This window comes from Aristolochia californica, unplaced genomic scaffold, assembly GCF_029961685.1.
Source record: "Aristolochia californica isolate CCGP_79_NKW_82.1479 unplaced genomic scaffold, dmAriCali1.0.hap1 SCAF_3, whole genome shotgun sequence".
Lineage (NCBI taxonomy): Eukaryota > Viridiplantae > Streptophyta > Magnoliopsida > Piperales > Aristolochiaceae > Aristolochia > Aristolochia californica.
In genome coordinates this window covers 3027819-3046113 of record NW_027181992.1, presented here as the reverse complement: position 1 = coordinate 3046113, position 18295 = coordinate 3027819, and the positions used below count along the sequence as shown (strand labels likewise).

Sequence of the window (18295 nt, the reverse complement as noted above, 5' to 3'; positions counted from 1 at the left end):
TTGGTTGATAGTTGTTCTTATTTACTTCAAACCTCAAAGTCCATCGGTTGTTCAGCCCTTTTAGACCTCTCAACATCTAATGTTATTGCTTATCTATCGAATAAACACTATTAATGGAGGTGTTTTTTTTATTAGGTCTATTAAGTTGGTTGTTATAAATTAATATGCTCCATTGCAAAGTTTTGAACTCTTTTATGATAATTTTCAGTTCAATGGTACTAAACTAGTCACAATATACTCTTTATTATTTTATAATTTTATAATTTTTGTAATATTTAATGTGTGTTATGCTTGAACCCCACTCAAGCTCGAGTTCAATTTCAGGCTCGACATTAAGCTCAAGTTTGAGCTTGAAGTTTTAAGGTCAAACCAAGCTCAAACCTACATAGGTTCAAGGTTGGCCGAATTCAATGCCACCTCTACTATCATATGTCAAATTAACCCTTTTATCGATTTTTTTTCTTTTTGATTAGTAGTATTCGTGTAATTTTACATAGTTCTTGAATAAAATTAAAAAATATATAGTTACAATACACACAATTATCTGCTCTAACTCAAACTTGAAGTTTTATGGTCAAACCAAGGTCAAACCTACATTGGTTCGAGCTTGGCTTGACTCAAATGCCATCTCTACTGTCATATGTCAAATTAACCCTTTTATCCAATTTTTTAATTTTCAATTAATAGTATTCCTGTGATTTTACATACTTCTTGAAAAAAATTAAAATAAACCATAGTTACAATACACACAATTATCAGCTAGAGCACGAGCTTGAAGTTTTAAGGTCAAACCAAACTCAACCCTACACAGGTTCGAGCTTAGCTCGACTCGATACCACCTCTAATGTCATATGTCAAATTAACTCTTTTATCCAGTTTTTTTCTTTTCGATTAATAGGATTCATGTAGTTTTACATACTTCTAGAATAAAATTAAAATAACTAATAGCTACAATACACACAATTATCAAAGTACCAATTCGTACTTTGATGGATGATTTCCAATAGACTATTCAGCATCGGCAATGGAGAAAAGGGCATGAACCTAAAATAGTTGAGAAAGGACATCAAAGCATCATTGAAAGAACAGTTTGGAACTTCATGGCCTATTCACAGACTAAAAACCATAGAGTAGTTCTTCTGTGAACCATCGCTCAGTGCAATATCTGATTCAACCAGATTTTAATCCTCACACAGGCAGAGCCGCAGAGTAATTAACTCTGATCGCCTTTGATGCTCTGTGATTTGAGTTACCCATGTCGTCAAATAGTGATTGAGCAGAGCAGCAGCGTTCTGGTTTCTCTGCTATCTCACTTTGAGCCAAATTCGCCGTTCCTGTGCTGGTCAAAAGTCCAGTTCATTGTAGAACAAATACAGCCGTAAACGGTACTGTTACAGTAGCCCTTCTGAAGGAGCAAACCTACCCTCTGCAACCTGTTATGCCCCAGCTCCTGTTCTGCCACTGGGTACATGAATGTAGCAGGGCTTCTTCTGTACTCTCTTCAGCAAGAGAGGAGCAGAGGGAATGCATTGCTAAAATTACTCAGTTTCTGCAGAGGGAAGTGATATTAGAATTAAAATAAAAAATCACAATCTAGAAACAAGAAAACTGGCTTAATTTTGTTTTAGTTGTGAGAGTGGTCCAACAAAATTTGACAAGATCTGTCTTTAAACAGAGTTGGTGGTGCAAACTGCAAATCAAAGAACGAGTGACAAGATATGATTTGCTTCCTCTTATGTCATTCCTTCCTTTTAAGAGGTGTAGTCACTTTATTCCTTTGGTTGGCCACATAGAAATACCCTCTTTCATGAGATGGATACAATTACTTCATACTGATTCTAGAATCATTCTTAACAAACTTTCTTATCTGCTTAAAATCCAATATTTAAAAAACCAACTCTCTCTCTCTCTCTCTCTGTCTCTCTCTCTTACATTCCATTGTCTATCAACTATAAGGATAAGCAAATCTCCTTTTTCATCTTTAATGAACTATTTCATAAACTATGAAGAGTGATGAGACCACTCTAAATCCATGATTGCACTAAAAGTCTCAAAGTGGGTATTCCTCTGTACTTTTTAAGTTTTCGGTCTGTTCACTGGCCTAACTTAATCCACCCATGATATACCAACCTCAATGTCATCACTATTTGGTGTCACTTCAGAAAAGGACTGTTTGTAGTTGAAAAACAAAGAGAAATTGACATGGTTTGTTTTTAATTACTTGTAGTTGTAGCCACCCTTGAAATCAAAAGAGCAAAAGAAATATTAAGAAACTTAAAGGTGAAGTAGCTGCATGAAAAGGAGAGTAAAACAGCAAATAATGGCAACAGGAAATCAAACCTTTCTGAGAAAAATGAACTCTACCAGTGCATCATCTTTAGCTTTTTCATACTGTTCAAAAGTTTTCAGAGCTCATCACCTTCTACATGTCTTTGAACATAAAAGTTTGTTTACAGTGACCAGCAACAGCCTCAAGTGGGCTGCACATGTTTGAAAAGTTACTTAAGCACCAAGTTCAGATCTACTTAATCAAGACATTCTTAAGCATCGAAATGTAGATATTACTTTTACTTTCAACCTTTTTTTACTACTCTGCAGATGGTTGCTCTTGGTGAAGCATTAGAGTGTCTCTTGGTCAAAGAAATTCTGGGTTGTTAACAATGTAATGAATCAAATTCTGGAATATTCATTTTACCTTAGTACTGATATTAGATCTATCATGGGAGGATGATCTATGTTATTGATCATAGCACAGTTTTGCAAAGCAATCTGTGATGGAGAACAAAAAAGTGAGAAGGAATAACTCAAAAATTTCAAGTAAGAGTCTGATTGATAACTGGGTTCAGTTATTGGAAGTGAATAATGAGATTACAAGAAGAATTCATTTCTAAAACTATCAGAATTCAGTAAACAAGGATACCAGTAGTGGAGAATCATCATGGGCATATCATTTGCCTTACAAGCAAAACATTATACTTCTTTTCTACACTCCACTTGACAAGGATTTGGCAAGTGAGTGAGTGGACTTGGAATCCCTCTCCCTCATTACTTTGCCTTTTGCTTCTTTCAAGAAACCTGCCTCCACATCTTTCTGTAAACTGCTTTGGAAAACTTGTTTTTGAAAAGTTCTAAAAAAGATCAAAAGAAAGAGAGAGCAGAACTCAGAAAAGCTGGAGAAAAAGATGACCCAGAAAACCCCAAAAAGCAAACTCCCACCGACTTCTGCTAAAAGGGGATGGCATGTTGTTACCCTTTTGAAAGAATTTGGTGCTGTTAGAGCTTTCCCTCTCCTGTATTCCATTTGCAAGAAGGGAGTGTTACAGAACAAACATGCAAAGATAAATCTAAAAAAAAAAAAAAAGAAAAAAAAGAAAAAAAGGAAAAAGTGGGAGAGAGATACCATGGCCTTCGCAGAGTTTTCTTATGAAAGCAAGGAAGACGATAATGAGAGCTACCGCTGCTACCAGTCCCACAATTATGGCAAGGGTTTTCCCTGTCTCGTCTTCTGAATCTGGTAGAATCCTCGAACAACAACAGCAAGAAAGAGGTAAATCTACGAAAAAATCCCGGTAATATTTTCCTTCCATAAAAAAATTAACAAAGGTCACCCACTTTGTTTTTATTGATTTATCAATTCTAACTTTATGTAGCTCATTGCAGAAAAGAGAACTCATAATTCATAAAGACTGAGCTGAAACAATGAAAGCAGGGGCTTTTATTTTGCAGCTCGTCGTTTCGGGTGTCTCCTTATGAAATTAATGATTCTTGGCTTATGTATTCAGAACCTTACACAAATTTTGGAGTCTACTCTGCTGCTCACCCGCAGCGTGAACGGGAAAACTGCCCGGGAGTGGAATGATAGAGATCAAGATGATCAATATGGAAAACAGTGAAAAATGAAGAGGTAGCACAACTTGGTTTAATTGATGAGATTCACGATAGGCAGACTTATTGGGTGTGCTCGGACTAATTTAAAATTGAAGCCACAGCCCGTTTAGTGACAGCTGGAGATTGGCGATTCAATGTCTGAAAGTGTTTCATTATCCTTGAAGAGACTCGAATTGTTCTTGCGGCTGCTGCTGTTTCAACTTTCAATCGAAATATGATACTTCAACTCCCCTTGGAAACAAAATCTAATATTGAATCGATTCGACCCATGATCGATTTTTTACAGAGAATTGTACAGAATGGCGTTTTGCGTCACTTCAACATTCTCAGTCCACAATGAACAATGTCACTCAGTCAACCAGACAAGAAGAAAAGAAACGAAGAAAGCAAGAAAAAGAGGCTTTAGATGGTTTTCATATTCATGTCTTATCCATCAACCAAATACGACCACGATGACCTAGAGAATGACCACTATATCCTTCTTTCAGAAGGTCATGATCTAGGTAATCTGATGATTTGGGAGACATTTCAGGGGGAAATTAGTAAATTCCAGATCGTGGAAAGTCCGGCGAAAACAAAGACCCATGAACCTCTAGTTAACTGCTGCTTACCATTGGACGAGGCTTTAGAGTAGGAGCCACCAACGGCGAACCGAGCATAGCATTTTCCGAGATACACCTCGCCGGAGATGCTCCCGGGACACACCCCCTTCATCGTCTCCGACGCCTGCGACACGCACTCGGAGCAAGCCTCGGGGCTCAAGTCCCCGACGCACTGCGACATCCCTTTTACATACGCGGCGCTGTCAACCCTGTAAGTCCCTCCACCGTTGGCCAGCCCACCGAGCACTTCGTCCCGGCGAGCGAACACGTCGGTGTCGTACCTGCTCGTGGATCCGCACTTCTTCAGAACGAGGCTCTTGTCCTGTGCTCCGATGAAGGAAAAGTTATCATACTTAACATAGCACCCGTCGAGCTGGAGCGTCCCTCCGGTAGAATCCAGGCAGAGGTTTCCAAGCTGGCTGACGCAGTGCTGCACGCAGGTAGCGCATTCGGAGGTGGTGAGATCGCCCCGGCACTGGTATAGACCGTAGACACGGCCGGCGGAGGAGGTGCCGGAGATGGTGAAGTTGTTGTACGAGACAAAGGTGGCAGAGTTGACGATGGACGTCAAAAGCGAGTTAAGGTTCGTTTGGAAGTTGGAATCTCCAGCGTATTTCAGCTGAGAGCAGCCGGCGTAGAGGAAGGCATCGGAAGAAGAGTAAACGAGTCTGAACAGAGCCACGCTGCAGAAGGCGAAGAGAAGCGCGAGCGACTCCATTTTTTTCTGCTTCGAAGAAACGAAGAGCGAACGACCGGAGAGAGTTACGAGTGTATGATTGTGGAGGCTTCGGACGCAGAACCCGACCGTCGTATGGGACATTCTCTGGGATTTCTGATCTCTTGGAGGGGAATTTACGTAGGCCGGTCGGAGAACTCGATTTCGTTTCAGTAGACCAAAATGCCCTCACTTTTGAAAGTGTGTGGACGGAAACGCCCCTGCTGTGTTCTGCCCTCTCGAACCTTCCATCTTCAGAAACCTGTGGACGAGGATCACATCGCTATCAATTAACTTAATCCGTTTTATAATATAATCATTACTTTAACATCCCCCCCCCCCATCTGCACGGTGAGAAGCCGCGGCAAAGCTAATTTCTTTTGACTCGTCAAACTCCAATTCGTAACCTAACCTCGTGGCGAAGCGGGCGCACGCTTACGTTACTCGTTAGTCGCAATCATAATCGCTTTTACTCGTGTGGGGTTTTTCGGTCATTTCATTCATGAAAAACTTTTAATTAATTAATTAATTAATTACTGGAAAATCATAAAGAAGGTCACTTATCAGTTATTACTTATTTGTATACACAAAAGCACTTTGGTGATACAAAGGGACCCACTACGTGTCACTGGCGATCCGTGTAGCTTTTAAAAGTTCAAAACAGCCTAGTCGCCGTGAACGTTATCGATCGCGACAAACTCCCTCCACGCATGCCCACATCGGTGGCAGAGAAAAAACAAGTAATAAATTAGATTCTCGGAAATAATTAACCATTGAAATTACGTAACTCACCCTAACTGATAAGTGGACACAATGGGAAGAATTGAACTTAAGCTATACTCCCTAACAATTAACAATGGGTTTTGTTTTTACTTCCACTAATTATTGAGAGCAATTACACCCTTACTTACCCAAAAACGTTAAGCTTTCCCCCTTCGATTTCTCCTATTTGGTATTTTATTTTTTATTTTGTTGGTTTGAGCGATCTAAACTTTCAGGAAATCTTCGGTAGAATCAAAATGAAAAAGTCATATAAGGGTATTATTATAATATAATAATTTCATTAATCTATAAATAGAGCTTTAGGGGGAGGGTTTGGAATCATAAGTCTATAACCATTCTTCCTCCTATTTTCTTCCACCTATTTTCTCCTAATTGGTTTATTTTTTATTTTTTCCATGAACTAAATTCATGGATGCCTGAAAAATTAACATATTTAATAAATAATGTATTTTTACTTGTAGTTATTGTATTAATTTATACTAAACTATAATTTATTAACAAAATATCTTATTTAATTATTTATTATATTTATTACTGTTAATATTATATTAAATTAGTACTTAAAGAATGATAATTAAGATATTGTTAAAATAAGAATTTGATAAAGTATATGGGCATTATAAAAGTAAACATTTTTTTAATTATTCTATTTTTTATAATTAATTAAATCAAAATTTTAATTTGAACTCTTAATTATTGTATGGATTTAGACTAAACTATAATCTATCTTAATTTATTAATAAAATACCTTACTTAATTATTTATTATGTGAATATATTTTAATATTACATTAAATTACTCATTATAAAAGTAACCGTATTTATTTAGGTTTATTTTTTTTGTTTGGGTATATTATAAAAAATAACTGGATTCTCTACCCCCCCGACAGAAGAACAGCTTAGTTGTCCCTCCCGTGAGCTCTTCCAAGCTCTCTTATTGGTATTTTTTTGGCCTTTTGAGGGTCATGATTCAGATCCAACAGATCCATATGCAATTGATGAGGAATGATGGTTCATACTTCATAATACTTTTGTTTAAGTTTATAAAATCATTTGCAAGATTTGTGTTGTTGATTCGATGGTTCTGTGCATGGTGGAAAGAGCACAGAATGGTCTCAAGGATGTTCGAATTCGAATTCCATGAAACGAACATCCAAGGCCAAGGGACATTAACGGTGGTGTCGTCCTCGGCAGCTATTCTTTTATCCCTAAAAACATTAGCAAGTCGACTGAGAATCCGGAATGAATTCTGGGCGGCGCCTTCTTTCTTCAACCTCTTTGTATTTGTCTCACTTTTCCCACCACCAAATACCTGCTCCCATCCATCTCCCCTCCGTCAGATCAACCCATTTGGACAACAAATCCCGCAATCCGAGCCACCATTTTTGGATATTCCCACCTTTTGCCAGTCCGTCACCTCTGCAACTGCCCGCCCCTACCCCTTTTCGACGTCCAAGCGAATCACGAACCGAATGAAGAAGTTGATCGGACGTCTCAGGATCGCCGCCGTTCCACAGTTGAAGTCTCCACTCCAGAGCCCAGACAAGCTAATGCGTGACACTGAGAATCAGGGAGGAACTAAACCAACGGCTGAGATGTCGATACGGCGCCATTTGAAGGAGAAGCTGCTCGCAAGCTGGCGACTGCACATCTCTTGCTGCAGAATCTCCTAAATTTACCACCGAGTGGGGCCGACACCCCATGTGCACTTCTCGAGTGCATTCCTCCCCCACCACCCCAGGCTTCTTTCTGTCTTTACCGAAACCCTCAGTTCCGTTGCTTTCCAGGAACAAAACTCCCTTTTTCTTCATCTTCCCTTTCGCCCATTGAGTTTCCCCGTTTTTCTTCTAGGGAATGTGCTCGTTTTGATTTTTTTTTTTTTTTTTAGGATGAAGAAGAAGAGCTCTTTGATCGCCTTTTTCCTTTCCGCTGTGGTTTTCTTCTCGTCTTGCATTTCGTTTGTCGTGTCTCAAACGGATCCAGGCGATGCGGCGGCCTTGCAGGCTCTCGCCAAGAGCTTAGACGCTGCTAATACGCTGAAATGGACGCAGGCAGATCAGTGTAATTGGGAAGGCGTGTCTTGTGTGAGTGGTCGGGTCACCAGGATTCAAGTAAAAGACCACAAAGATGTGCTTCAGGGGAAGATGCTTCCGCCAGAAATCAGGAAACTTGACTATCTGGAGATTCTGGAACTGTTCAACAACTTTCTTTCCGGGCCGCTGCCGAGTCTTAAGGGCTTGAAGAACTTGCAAGGCCTTCTGCTTCACGACAACAACTTCACTTCTATCCCCAATGATTTCTTCTCGGGCATGTCGAGCCTCACAATCGTCGTCTTGGATCACAACTACCAGTTGCACAATTGGACCATTCCTGACGCTCTTCGTGATTGTACTCTCCTTAAAAATTTCTCCGCGAACTCGGCCCAGATTATCGGAACAATCCCGGACTTCTTCGGTGGCATGAATAGCTTACAGCACTTGGCCTTGGCGAACAATAAGCTCGAAGGCGGTTTACCGGCGTCTTTTGCTGTGTCTGGGATTAATACACTTTGGCTTAATGGTCAGGAGGGATCAGCGAAGCTTTCTGGACCCCTCACAGTTCTTCAAAACATGACTTCTTTGGTCCAAGCCTGGCTTCACGTAAACTCCTTCGAAGGACCACTTCCCGATTTCACCCAGTTGACATCCTTGGGAGAATTGGTGGTCAGTACTAACAAGTTAACTGGTATCGTTCCAGACTCCTTGATTAAGCTCCCTTCTCTGCGAAAAGTGAATTTAACGAATAATTTTCTGCAAGGACCTGTCCCGAAATTTGATTCTTCAGTGGTTACCGATGATTTCACCCAAAATAATAGGTTCTGTTTGGATAAACCTGGTCCCTGTGATCCTCGCATAGATGCTTTACTATCTATTGCAAAGCCTCTGAACTACCCTGAGAGGCTTGCAAGCGGGTGGCAGGGAAATGATCCTTGCGGAAGTTGGACGGGAATCACATGTGCCTCGGGCCCCGTGGGCAGTATCGACGTGATTAACTTTCAAGGAATGGGTTTCTCTGGTACAATTTCGCCAAACTTCACTCTCTTTACATCCTTGAGTAAGTTGGTTCTTGCTGACAATAACCTCACTGGGGTTATACCCCCCGAGCTTGGTACTCTTCCGTACCTGATATTACTGGATGTGCAAAACAACTCACTTACGGGAAAGGTCCCCAAGTTCAACCCGAAGGTGACTTTGAGGACTGAAGGGAATCAATTTGGTCGCAATTCAAGCAGCGTGACACCTGTTACACCTTCTGGAGGAGGTCCGACCCCTTCAGGATCTCCAGGGACGAAAGATGGAAATGGGAGCAGTAGCAAAAAGTCTTCTATCTTGATAGGAATTGTTATTGGGGCTGTAGTTGCCGGAGTCCTTATGGTCAGCTTGTTGGGCTTATGCCTGTGGAGGAGAAAAAAACACTCGCTCAGCAGAGTACAAACGCCACATGCAACAGTTGTTCATCCTCGCCATTCAGGGTCTGATCAGGATATCATCAAGGTCACTGTGGCAGGTTCCAGTGTCAATGGTGGAAGTGCAAGTGAAAGCTTCAATCAGGGAAGCACTGGGACCAGTGACTTCCATGTAGTTGAAGTAGGAAACATGGTTATCTCGATTCAAGTACTTAGACAGGTGACTGACAATTTCAGCGATGAAAATATTTTGGGCAAGGGGGGGTTTGGAACAGTTTACAAAGGTGAATTGCATGATGGGACCAAGATTGCAGTCAAAAGAATGGAATCAGGAGTGATTAGCACTAAGGGATTGGATGAGTTCAAGTCAGAAATTGCGGTACTCACCAAAGTTAGGCACAGGCACTTGGTGAATCTTCAGGGTTATTGTTTGGATGGGAATGAGAGGCTTTTGGTGTATGAATATATGCCACAAGGAACACTCAGTCGGCATCTTTTTAACTGGAAGGAAGAAGGTTTGCAGCCATTGGAGTGGAAGAAGAGATTAAGTATTGCCTTGGATGTGGGAAGAGGAGTTGAGTACTTGCATAGTTTGGCTCATCAGAGCTTCATCCATAGAGACCTCAAACCTTCTAATATTCTTTTGGGAGATGATATGAGGGCAAAGGTTTCGGATTTTGGTCTCGTTCGTCTTGCCCCCGATGAGAAAGATGGAAAAGTCCTTTCTGTTGTGACAAGGCTTGCTGGAACTTTCGGGTATCTTGCACCAGAATATGCAGGTAGTATCTGTTTACTGTTTGCTTTAATCATACTTGTGCACATTTTAAAATAATATTAGAATGTTAGGTTTGATGATTCTTATTATCTAATTGCATAAAATTCTTCAGAAGACTAACGCTAGTTCACTGGATGCCTACATGGTATCTAGTGTCAGGTGGTAATAACTTCCACTGGATTTGATGTAAATTATGGTTAGAATTGGATAATTTCCACCCTTCACAGTTGTTCTAAAATGGTCGATGGCCCTTGTCCATAGTGAGCAGCCAAAAGGATTGGTAGGGCAAAGGTTGTCCAATTTGTACTTTTTGTGTTTTGCAACCGTCAGAGAATGCTTGTATGTAGTCAATCACAAATTCGTTCTATTTTGTGTTACTCCACACTTCCTGCATTGATACTGCAAGTATCAGTCAGGTATTTTTTAGCTCACTGCATTAAACCTTTGTATGCTGAACTTTTTGTCAAGCTGTCCCTTTTAGTTTCATTTTCTGGTTTCATAGTGGAACCCGATTTATTGAAAGTTGACGAGGACCCTACATTTGTTTCTCTGTTTCTTTTCTTTTTTATGTTTTACTTTTTTGGATATCTATATGATAGGAAGAAGAACTGGTATCAAAGGGCTCTGAGGTTTATCAATTTTCTAGATTGTTGCGTTGTTATTTTGGTGGATGTTCTTTTGCCCTGATAAGAATGCACACCCACCTAGCTACATAGGCAGGCATATAGTTGTTCCAGATTTTTGTTCCTTTTGTTGATTGTATTGAGACTATATGTGTAATTGAATATGGGTTTCATGTTTTTTATTCTAACTATCCATCTTGCAAATGTGTCAGATTATGCAATAGTCCACTGATGCACCAAAAAAATGTTGAATTTTTTTTGTTGTATTAACATATTGTTCTTTTTTCTGTGTTGTTCAGCTACTGGCCGTGTGACCACTAAAGTGGATGTGTTCTGTTTTGGAGTGATACTGATGGAGCTAATTACCGGCCGCAGAACCATTGAAGATGGGATGCCAGAGGAAAGCATATACCTAGTCACATGGTTTCGAAGAATGTTGCTTAACAAGGAGAACTTCCAGAAAGTCATCGATACTACCATTGATCTTACAGAAGATAGTCTTGCAAGTATCCAAACTGTGGCCGAGTTGGCAGGACACTGCTGTGCTAGAGAGCCTCTCCAGAGGCCTGACATGGGCCATGTTGTGAATGTGCTTGCTTCTCTAGTGGAAATTTGGAAACCAGCCGAGCCCGATTCCGATGACATCTATGGTATTGATTTAGATCAACCCTTGGCGGAGGTGGTGCAGAAATGGGTGGCTACAGATGGAGGAACTTCCTCCTTCCTCCCAAGTCTAGATAATACTCAGAGTAGCATACCCTCTAGACCTTTTGAATCATTCAACTCAGCTGATGGGAGATGAAGAGGAGGGGGAGAGTTCAATGGCAGTTCTTCTCTCTATGCATCCAAACTTTTTTTTAATCTGTAGAATCTCTGGTTTTCATTTTTTCTTTCAACTCGGGTAATTTGGTTTTGGATGGTGGTTTTGTTTAAATTTCTTTCTTTTTTCATATATATATTTTATTTGGGTTCGTCTTGGAAGCTCTGTGGAGTTTGGTAAATATACAGAATTGCAAATAGATGATGGTGTTTGCAGTTTTGCTCTACCCTTACATTACAGAATTTGAAGGGCAATTTTGTGTTTTCAGCAAACGCAAACTGTCAATCGACAATCAATCAAACATAAAAGAGGGTCGACGAAATACGTTTCGTCTGGTCTGGTGGTAATTCATGATTGGGGTTTGGGTTTTACTTCATGAACGATTTTATCACGAAAGTGCGCCGCATTTCTGTGGGATGGAGGAAGGAAGAATGCGAGTGCCTCCCTTGGCACATAAATGTAAATCGCAATCAAATCGATAATTTGAGGGACAGACAGACATACATGATCTACCCACTGTGGATAAGGACGAGGTGGTCTCTCTTGTTCCCGAGTCCCCAACCCATTAACTTGCAAGCAGAATCAAAGGAAAAGACAAAAGAGAAGGAAAATTGACGCGGTTAATTTGTGAGGGAAACGGGTTTAAACTAGCTTCTGCACTGAAGTTTTCAAGCTCGTGCCAATTATACAAAATACATCTCCGAGAAGAAGATTAAAGAAATGACCATGACAGGCGTGCCATTCTTGTACATGCTGGCCTGAAATCTGATCTCCTCTGGTCTAAAATGGATTCCAGCACGAAGCAAATCTTGTTCAGGTGAAGGGCCATAAAGAAACAAATGTTAGAATCCATTTTGGGCTGCTTTCAAACTGTGGCCTGAAGTTTTGAAGAAAAATTCGATGGCAAGGAATGGATTCAAGAACAGTATAAGAGCAAAGAGCAGTATAAATAATTTTTCTATTTTTCTCGTGTATACCCTTGGATGGTCAAATCCATCTTCGTGAAACCTCGGAAGAGTTCTTCTGGTCTTCGGACCTGAGAACGCGAGCTATACATTATAGAGAGAGAAGCCCTTTTTTATATTTGAACGACCGTGTCGTCTCATATAGGCTCAAAAACGGCTTCCACTTCTCGTCTCCCCTCTCTGACACTCCATTTACACGTTCAAACGTTCAACGGTCAATATTCAAATCCTTAGCCTTCCTGATTCCCTCTCTCTCTCTTTGAACCATTCGTCCCTTCCCTACCTTCATCCGCGTCTTCAATTCCCTCCTTCACAGACAGATATATATACCCACCCTCTCCCGTCTCTCCTTTCCAACTGAGACAACAACACCAATCGTCTGCTTCTCCTCTTCGACCTCTCTGCAATCCAACATGACTTCTACCCTCAGAATTCTCAAAGCCGGCCGACGGAATTTGGCCGGCCAGGGACGGACTATTTCTCCGGCCGCTGAGCTCACCACTCCGACCCATTTCAGGTGCCCCATCTCGCTCGACCTCATGAAGGACCCCGTCACATTGTGCACTGGAATCACTTACGACCGCCAAAGCATCGAGACATGGCTCGACTCCGGCAACAATACCTGCCCGGTTACCAACCAGGTTCTGAAGAGTTTCGAGCAGATCCCTAACCACAACATCCGGAGGATGATACAGGATTGGTGCGTCGAGAACCGATCGTTTGGGATTGAGCGGATTCCCACCCCCAGGATTCCCATCTCTTCCGCCGCGGTTTCGGAGATATCATTGGAGATTTCGGGTGCAACAAGGCGTAAGGACGACTCTTGCGTCAGGGAATCGGTGAAGAAGATGAGCAGATTATGCAGGGAGAGCGAACGGGATAGATGTTGCATTGTCGCCAATGGAGCCGCCGCCGTCTTATCGGCGGCCTTCGATTCCTTCGCGGCGAATTCCTTTGAGAATCATACGACTGGATTGGAGGAGATCTTGCAGGCGATAACGTGGATGTTCCCACTTGACTCAGAGGCTCGGTCTTATCTCGCATCTGCTTCCTCTCTTCGTGCCCTCCAGTGGTTTTTGAAATGTGGGGATTTGACAGTAAGGCGAAATGCCGCATTGCTGATAAAGGAGCTCGTGTCCGCCTATAAGAGGCATGTGGATACCTTGAGCGATGCAGAAGGATTCGTTGAAGCTTTCACCAAAATTATCAGAGAACCCATTTGCCCCCAAACCACCAAAGCATCTCTGGCCACCGTTTACCACTTGGTTACCTCTTCCCAGAACCAGAAAATCAGTTCAAGGTTTGTGGAAATGGGTCTGGTTTCGTTGCTCCTTGAGATGCTCGTGAACTCGGAAAAGAGCATCTGTGAGAAAGCTTTGGGCGTTCTGGACGGGATTTGCAATTCTGAAGAAGGGAGGCAAGCCGCTTACGGTCACGCATTAACATTGCCTCTATTGGTGAAGAAGATGTTCCGAGTCTCAGATTTGGCGACGGGATTCATCGTCTCCATTCTCTGGAAGCTCGGCAAGAATTATGAAGGAGACGAAGGGGTTTTAATGGAGGCTCTTCAAGCGGGAGCTTTTCAGAAAGTCCTCCTCCTTCTTCAAGTGGGGTGCAGTGAGAAAACAAAGGAGAAAGCTACAGAGCTTCTGAAAATGTTGAACATCCACAGGGAAAGAGGGGAATGCATCGACTCGATGGATTTCAAGCAGTTGAAGCGCTCGTTTTAATTCACCACAGGAAGCTTTTTTTCTGTTTTTTTTTCTGCAATCGGGATAGTGAACAGAAACCATACAGTTGTACAAAATTCATGGATTGAATCGATCGAAAACAATTTTGAAATCCGTCTCAGAAGAATATGATTAAGGTGTGGTTACCATTTATCTAAAATACATATGATGTGTGCTTGGTGTTTTATGCTTGCTTCTATGGGGGTTTGTTAATTCTCATCAGCTCTTAATGCTGGAGATTAGAAAAATAAAGCTATGGTCTTATATGTAGTTTGAAGCATAAGAATTATTTGATATATAGATACTGAATGTTTGGTTTGTCTTCAAATTACGATCAAAGGGCATTACTGATGGAGCTGCCTTAGAAAGTCCAAATTGGCTACCCTGATTGGACTGTGTACGAGCTCTTTACCAGTCATGCCCCCACTTCGCTCAACAAACAGGTTGATCGATGATTTATGAATTAATCTACACACATGAAGCATTTATTATTAGAATGGGATGTACTCAGCAATGTGAGAAGCCATCAAAACCAGTACTCACGATGGCGATCGGACGAGATTAATCCAAGATTAGTTGCTCCCAATATTTGCTTGAACAGATTTGACTAAGTGAGAATAGAAAGAGGAATCACTGTAATGAAATCAAATTTATCTTATTAAATAGAGATGAAAGAAGGAGACTGTTTGGCCCCAAATGATATCTTAGACCTGTGGACACAGTCTAAGCTGATGCATTCCAAATCTTCTTCGTTCAAACTAAGCTTTTCTTGATTGTTGACCACCGACTTTACAGCATCTCAATCGCTGATTGTTATTGTCTTAATATTATAAAGCTGTGAGTTATTTGAGGAGACGGGAGTTTACTTACTCCTGTTTTACTGTGGATTTATATGACGTTTTGTCTGATCTTTGACTAACAAAATCTGTACTGAAAAAAGCAAACAGATATGACTTTTTGATGTTCTCATCTCCTAAAGCTTGAAGATTTCTGGAGAGAGTATCAAATTAAAGATGTTTCAATGAGGGAATTGGATAATGCTTATCCTTGTGCAAGGTTTCCATTCAATAATCTCTTCTTTTATATGAATTCAAAACTGTAATCAGTTGGGTACTTCAATCAGAACCAAGAATGAGAAACATTTGCCCCAAACCTGATCCGGTCGTGTAATCGTTAACGTTAACTGCTGAGTGTGGCGGATCACTGGTGGAAAGCCATCCAGCTCTTATGCGATAAGAAAATGGAACGGGGAGTAGAAGGCTTAAGCAACTCCAGGTCATCGTCAAATTCATTCACAACGCACGTCGACATCTTCCGTGGAAGGTTCAGTTCTAGTTGCCCTCAACCGCTTGTTCAATCTAAATTAAGTCTTTGCGACCACAAACGCAAATCAGAAGCGGGCTCGTTTCTAGAACCAAATCAACCATCATAAGGATAATATGCTTTGTTCATGCTTCTAGAATGGGTTTACTATCATCCACCGGAGGAAGAAAAGCCACACAAGTAGCGTTCTTTGGTGTAAACTCATGGACATGACAGTAAAGATTTCTCTGGAGATGATGAAGAGGTCGGCGAGGCCTTCCTAATCCTTCATGGGCATTTCGTCGAAAGGTAAAGCCACGCGGTTTTCTGTTTTCACTTTTTTTTTTCTGGGCACACGCAGAGAAAGTACTGGAATAGGATTTTTGCGAAGGGCTAGGCTGGAAAGTTTGTCAAAACCCTATCTGTTTCTTCTCGCAGGATACTCTGATGTGGACGTATCCGTCGTGTAATTCTGCATGGTCTGCACTGTTCGGCCAAGAAGACGATCGTAGCTCAAGTTGATGTGTTGGTCAAAAATTAAATCTTTGGGGCCGGCGCTCGAATGGGAAAATTCGAAAACCCTTATCTGCGTCTGCATTCATCGTCCTTGTTGACGGTCTGCTTTTCTTCATGGCCTCGATGCATGGCCGCTCCATGCTTCAGTGCTGCTCTCTTGAACCATTCATTCGTCAAGTAATGGACTCGGAGATTTTTTTTTACAGTCTAGGAATAGAATGAAAGGGCTATGAACTCTGGTCTTCGCTTGGGATGGACGACTGATCCTGACATAAATGAAGGTCCAAGGTTTACTCACCGAGTTCCGTGGGGACTGGATCCTTTGAAATAGGAAAATGGTTTGAGATGATTATGATCCATCCATAGGTCTCAATCACCTTCCAAACAGAGCGAGTCTTTTTAGAAATATGCAATTTTTTAGTTTCAATCTTACGAAAAAAATATAGCTCTTCTGTAAGAAATGAAACAGATAGTAAACAGCCAATGGGGGTCACTCTTTCTATGAATGAATTGTAATAGGTACTACTAAAGTTTCATGTTTCACTTCCGGGGCCAGTTCAGTTTGTCAGCCTTGTAGAATTCGAGAAGCCAGAAAACCAGAGTATCGCAGTAGTAGCTTTCCGGTGCCGGGTGTCATGTTGTTTATATCGATCGGGCCAGTCCTTGTATAAGATTTGTGTGAATGTTTTTCTAATAGGTTCGAGCCTTTTAGCGCACTGGTTTTAACATGGTATCAAAGCGGGTTGGTCCCGAGTTTTAGTCCCGCTCCTACCGAATTTGTCTTAGGTATTTCTGGTGAATTTGTTTCGGGTTTTTTGGGTAAGTTTGTCCATGGGTTTTTCCCGGGAGTGTTAGAATATTTATTTGTATCGACCAGGGCAGTCCTTGTATAAGATCTGTGCGGATGTTTTCCTAATAGGTTCGAACCTTTTAACGCATTGGTTTCAACAAAGCATGTGAAAACTGGGTAAAAACGGTTAAGCTAGCTCGGTCTCGAGTACAATGCTTCAGGCTTTAGTGTTCTCTGTGTTTTTTCTTCCGGGCTCTCATGGACTAGAGAAGGAAACCTTGTTTGCACAGTGCAAAGTGCGCACTATCTTGCTGTTACCAGGAGAGAGAAGGACAACAGATAACGGTCCATTTTGGCGGCGAGGTGCCCCACTGACTATACGAACAAAGGCTCATTCTTGGACTATTCTTCGTCTACTTTCGAGGAGTGGACTAAGAGTTCCCTGCGTTTAGAGGACAAAAGAAACGATCAGACTGAATCAAATATGGTTGCGACGGAGAGAAAGGAGTATAAACTGAGCCAACATCGTCACAGGAGAAGCAGGAACTACCTCGATGGAAAAGATCAGAGGTAGAACGCCTTGTAACAGTCGTCCCCTCTCTTTGAATTGTTACAATAATGGTGAACCAACTTGTTGGGCTGACTCAAGACTTAGATCGAAGGATTAGACTCGTCTTTTGTATGACTCGGAAAATTGACTTGACTCAGGTGACAAAACCTGGATTTATCTGGGGCTGGGTCAGGTTACAAAACGCGGTAGCATTCGAGCAAGACCGAGACGCAACAAGAGGCAGAAAGAACGGATTCCACAATTTGTAGAGTGGAACATTGACGCCTTCTTCCCTTTTACCCCTAACGATTCTATCGAATATCTCTTCCTCGCTGTGAAAGAATAGGACACAAAAACACTTGTGAACCCTGTATTTTCTCTAGAGCTAGGAGAGAACTGAGAAAACTTGCTCACTCTGAGATGGGAGTCCCGTAGACTGTTCACCTAGCTGGATGTCAATTAATCCTTTAGATCAGTTAGAAGACTTGCTCACAGAGGTTTAACATGTCAACTCATTTCTCTTAAGCATTTCTGCTTCATCTTTGTACTCCTTTAGATCAGTTAGATGATGCTCCTCGTACCTGATTTTTTTATTTTTTTTTATCATTTCTGAGTTTTATTTCGCATTTCCGCACACCAGAGAAGCTTCGCATCTCAAGTTTTCCATATCAACTTTTAGAACGCGAGGATCTCACAGGCAGCCTTCAATTTATACAAGGTTTTGGAATCACAGACTCCCATACACATGAGATAAGGCCACCAAATTGAACATGGCTATCTATTTTCCATACA

The 18295-nt window shown here is 41.4% G+C and overlaps 3 protein-coding genes across 4 annotated transcripts; 2 read left to right on the top strand and 1 right to left on the bottom strand.

Moving 5' to 3' along the window:
• Positions 1-911: 911 nt before the first annotated feature.
• On the bottom strand, positions 912-5294 carry LOC137959025 (plasmodesmata-located protein 7). 2 transcript variants are annotated; one of them, XR_011114033.1, is made up of 5 exons: positions 4500-5294; positions 3401-3511; positions 3251-3290; positions 2921-3128; positions 912-2769 (listed from the first exon to the last, which is right to left on the bottom strand). XR_011114033.1 is itself a non-coding variant. In XM_068806285.1 (4 exons), the coding sequence occupies exons 1-3, from the start codon at positions 5206-5208 to the stop codon at positions 3274-3276; spliced, it is 837 nt and encodes a 278-aa protein (XP_068662386.1). In that variant the 5' UTR covers positions 5209-5294; the 3' UTR covers positions 2778-3128; positions 3251-3273. The 2 variants fall into 2 exon arrangements, 1 of the variants encoding a protein (XP_068662386.1); XM_068806285.1 differs by lacking the exon at positions 912-2769 and having other exon boundaries at positions 2778-3128.
• Positions 5295-7143: 1849 nt separating this feature from the next.
• On the top strand, positions 7144-11801 carry LOC137958922 (receptor protein kinase TMK1-like). The gene is made up of 2 exons (XM_068806133.1): positions 7144-10211; positions 11130-11801. Exons 1-2 carry the CDS (start codon positions 7877-7879, stop codon positions 11630-11632), a joined length of 2838 nt encoding a protein of 945 aa, XP_068662234.1. The 5' UTR covers positions 7144-7876; the 3' UTR covers positions 11633-11801.
• A 1227-nt stretch (positions 11802-13028) lies between these two features.
• Positions 13029-14409, top strand: LOC137958591 (U-box domain-containing protein 21-like). The gene has a single exon (XM_068805654.1). The coding sequence runs from the start codon at positions 13029-13031 to the stop codon at positions 14343-14345; it is 1317 nt and encodes a 438-aa protein (XP_068661755.1). The 3' UTR covers positions 14346-14409.
• Positions 14410-18295: the final 3886 nt, after the last annotated feature.

Bases quoted from the DNA above. Each gene is read 5' to 3' on its own strand.
- LOC137959025 (XM_068806285.1), bottom strand. From the start codon at position 5,208: ATGGAGTCGCTCGCGCTTCTCTTCGCCTTCTGCAGCGTGGCTCTGTTC. The intron at 3,512-4,499 runs GTAAGCAGCAGT...GGATTCTACCAG, and splicing joins CTCTAAAGCCTCGTCCAATG to ATTCAGAAGACGAGACAGGG.
- LOC137958922 (XM_068806133.1), top strand. From the start codon at position 7,877: ATGAAGAAGAAGAGCTCTTTGATCGCCTTTTTCCTTTCCGCTGTGGTT. The intron at 10,212-11,129 runs GTAGTATCTGTT...TGTGTTGTTCAG, and splicing joins TCTTGCACCAGAATATGCAG to CTACTGGCCGTGTGACCACT.
- LOC137958591 (XM_068805654.1), top strand. From the start codon at position 13,029: ATGACTTCTACCCTCAGAATTCTCAAAGCCGGCCGACGGAATTTGGCC.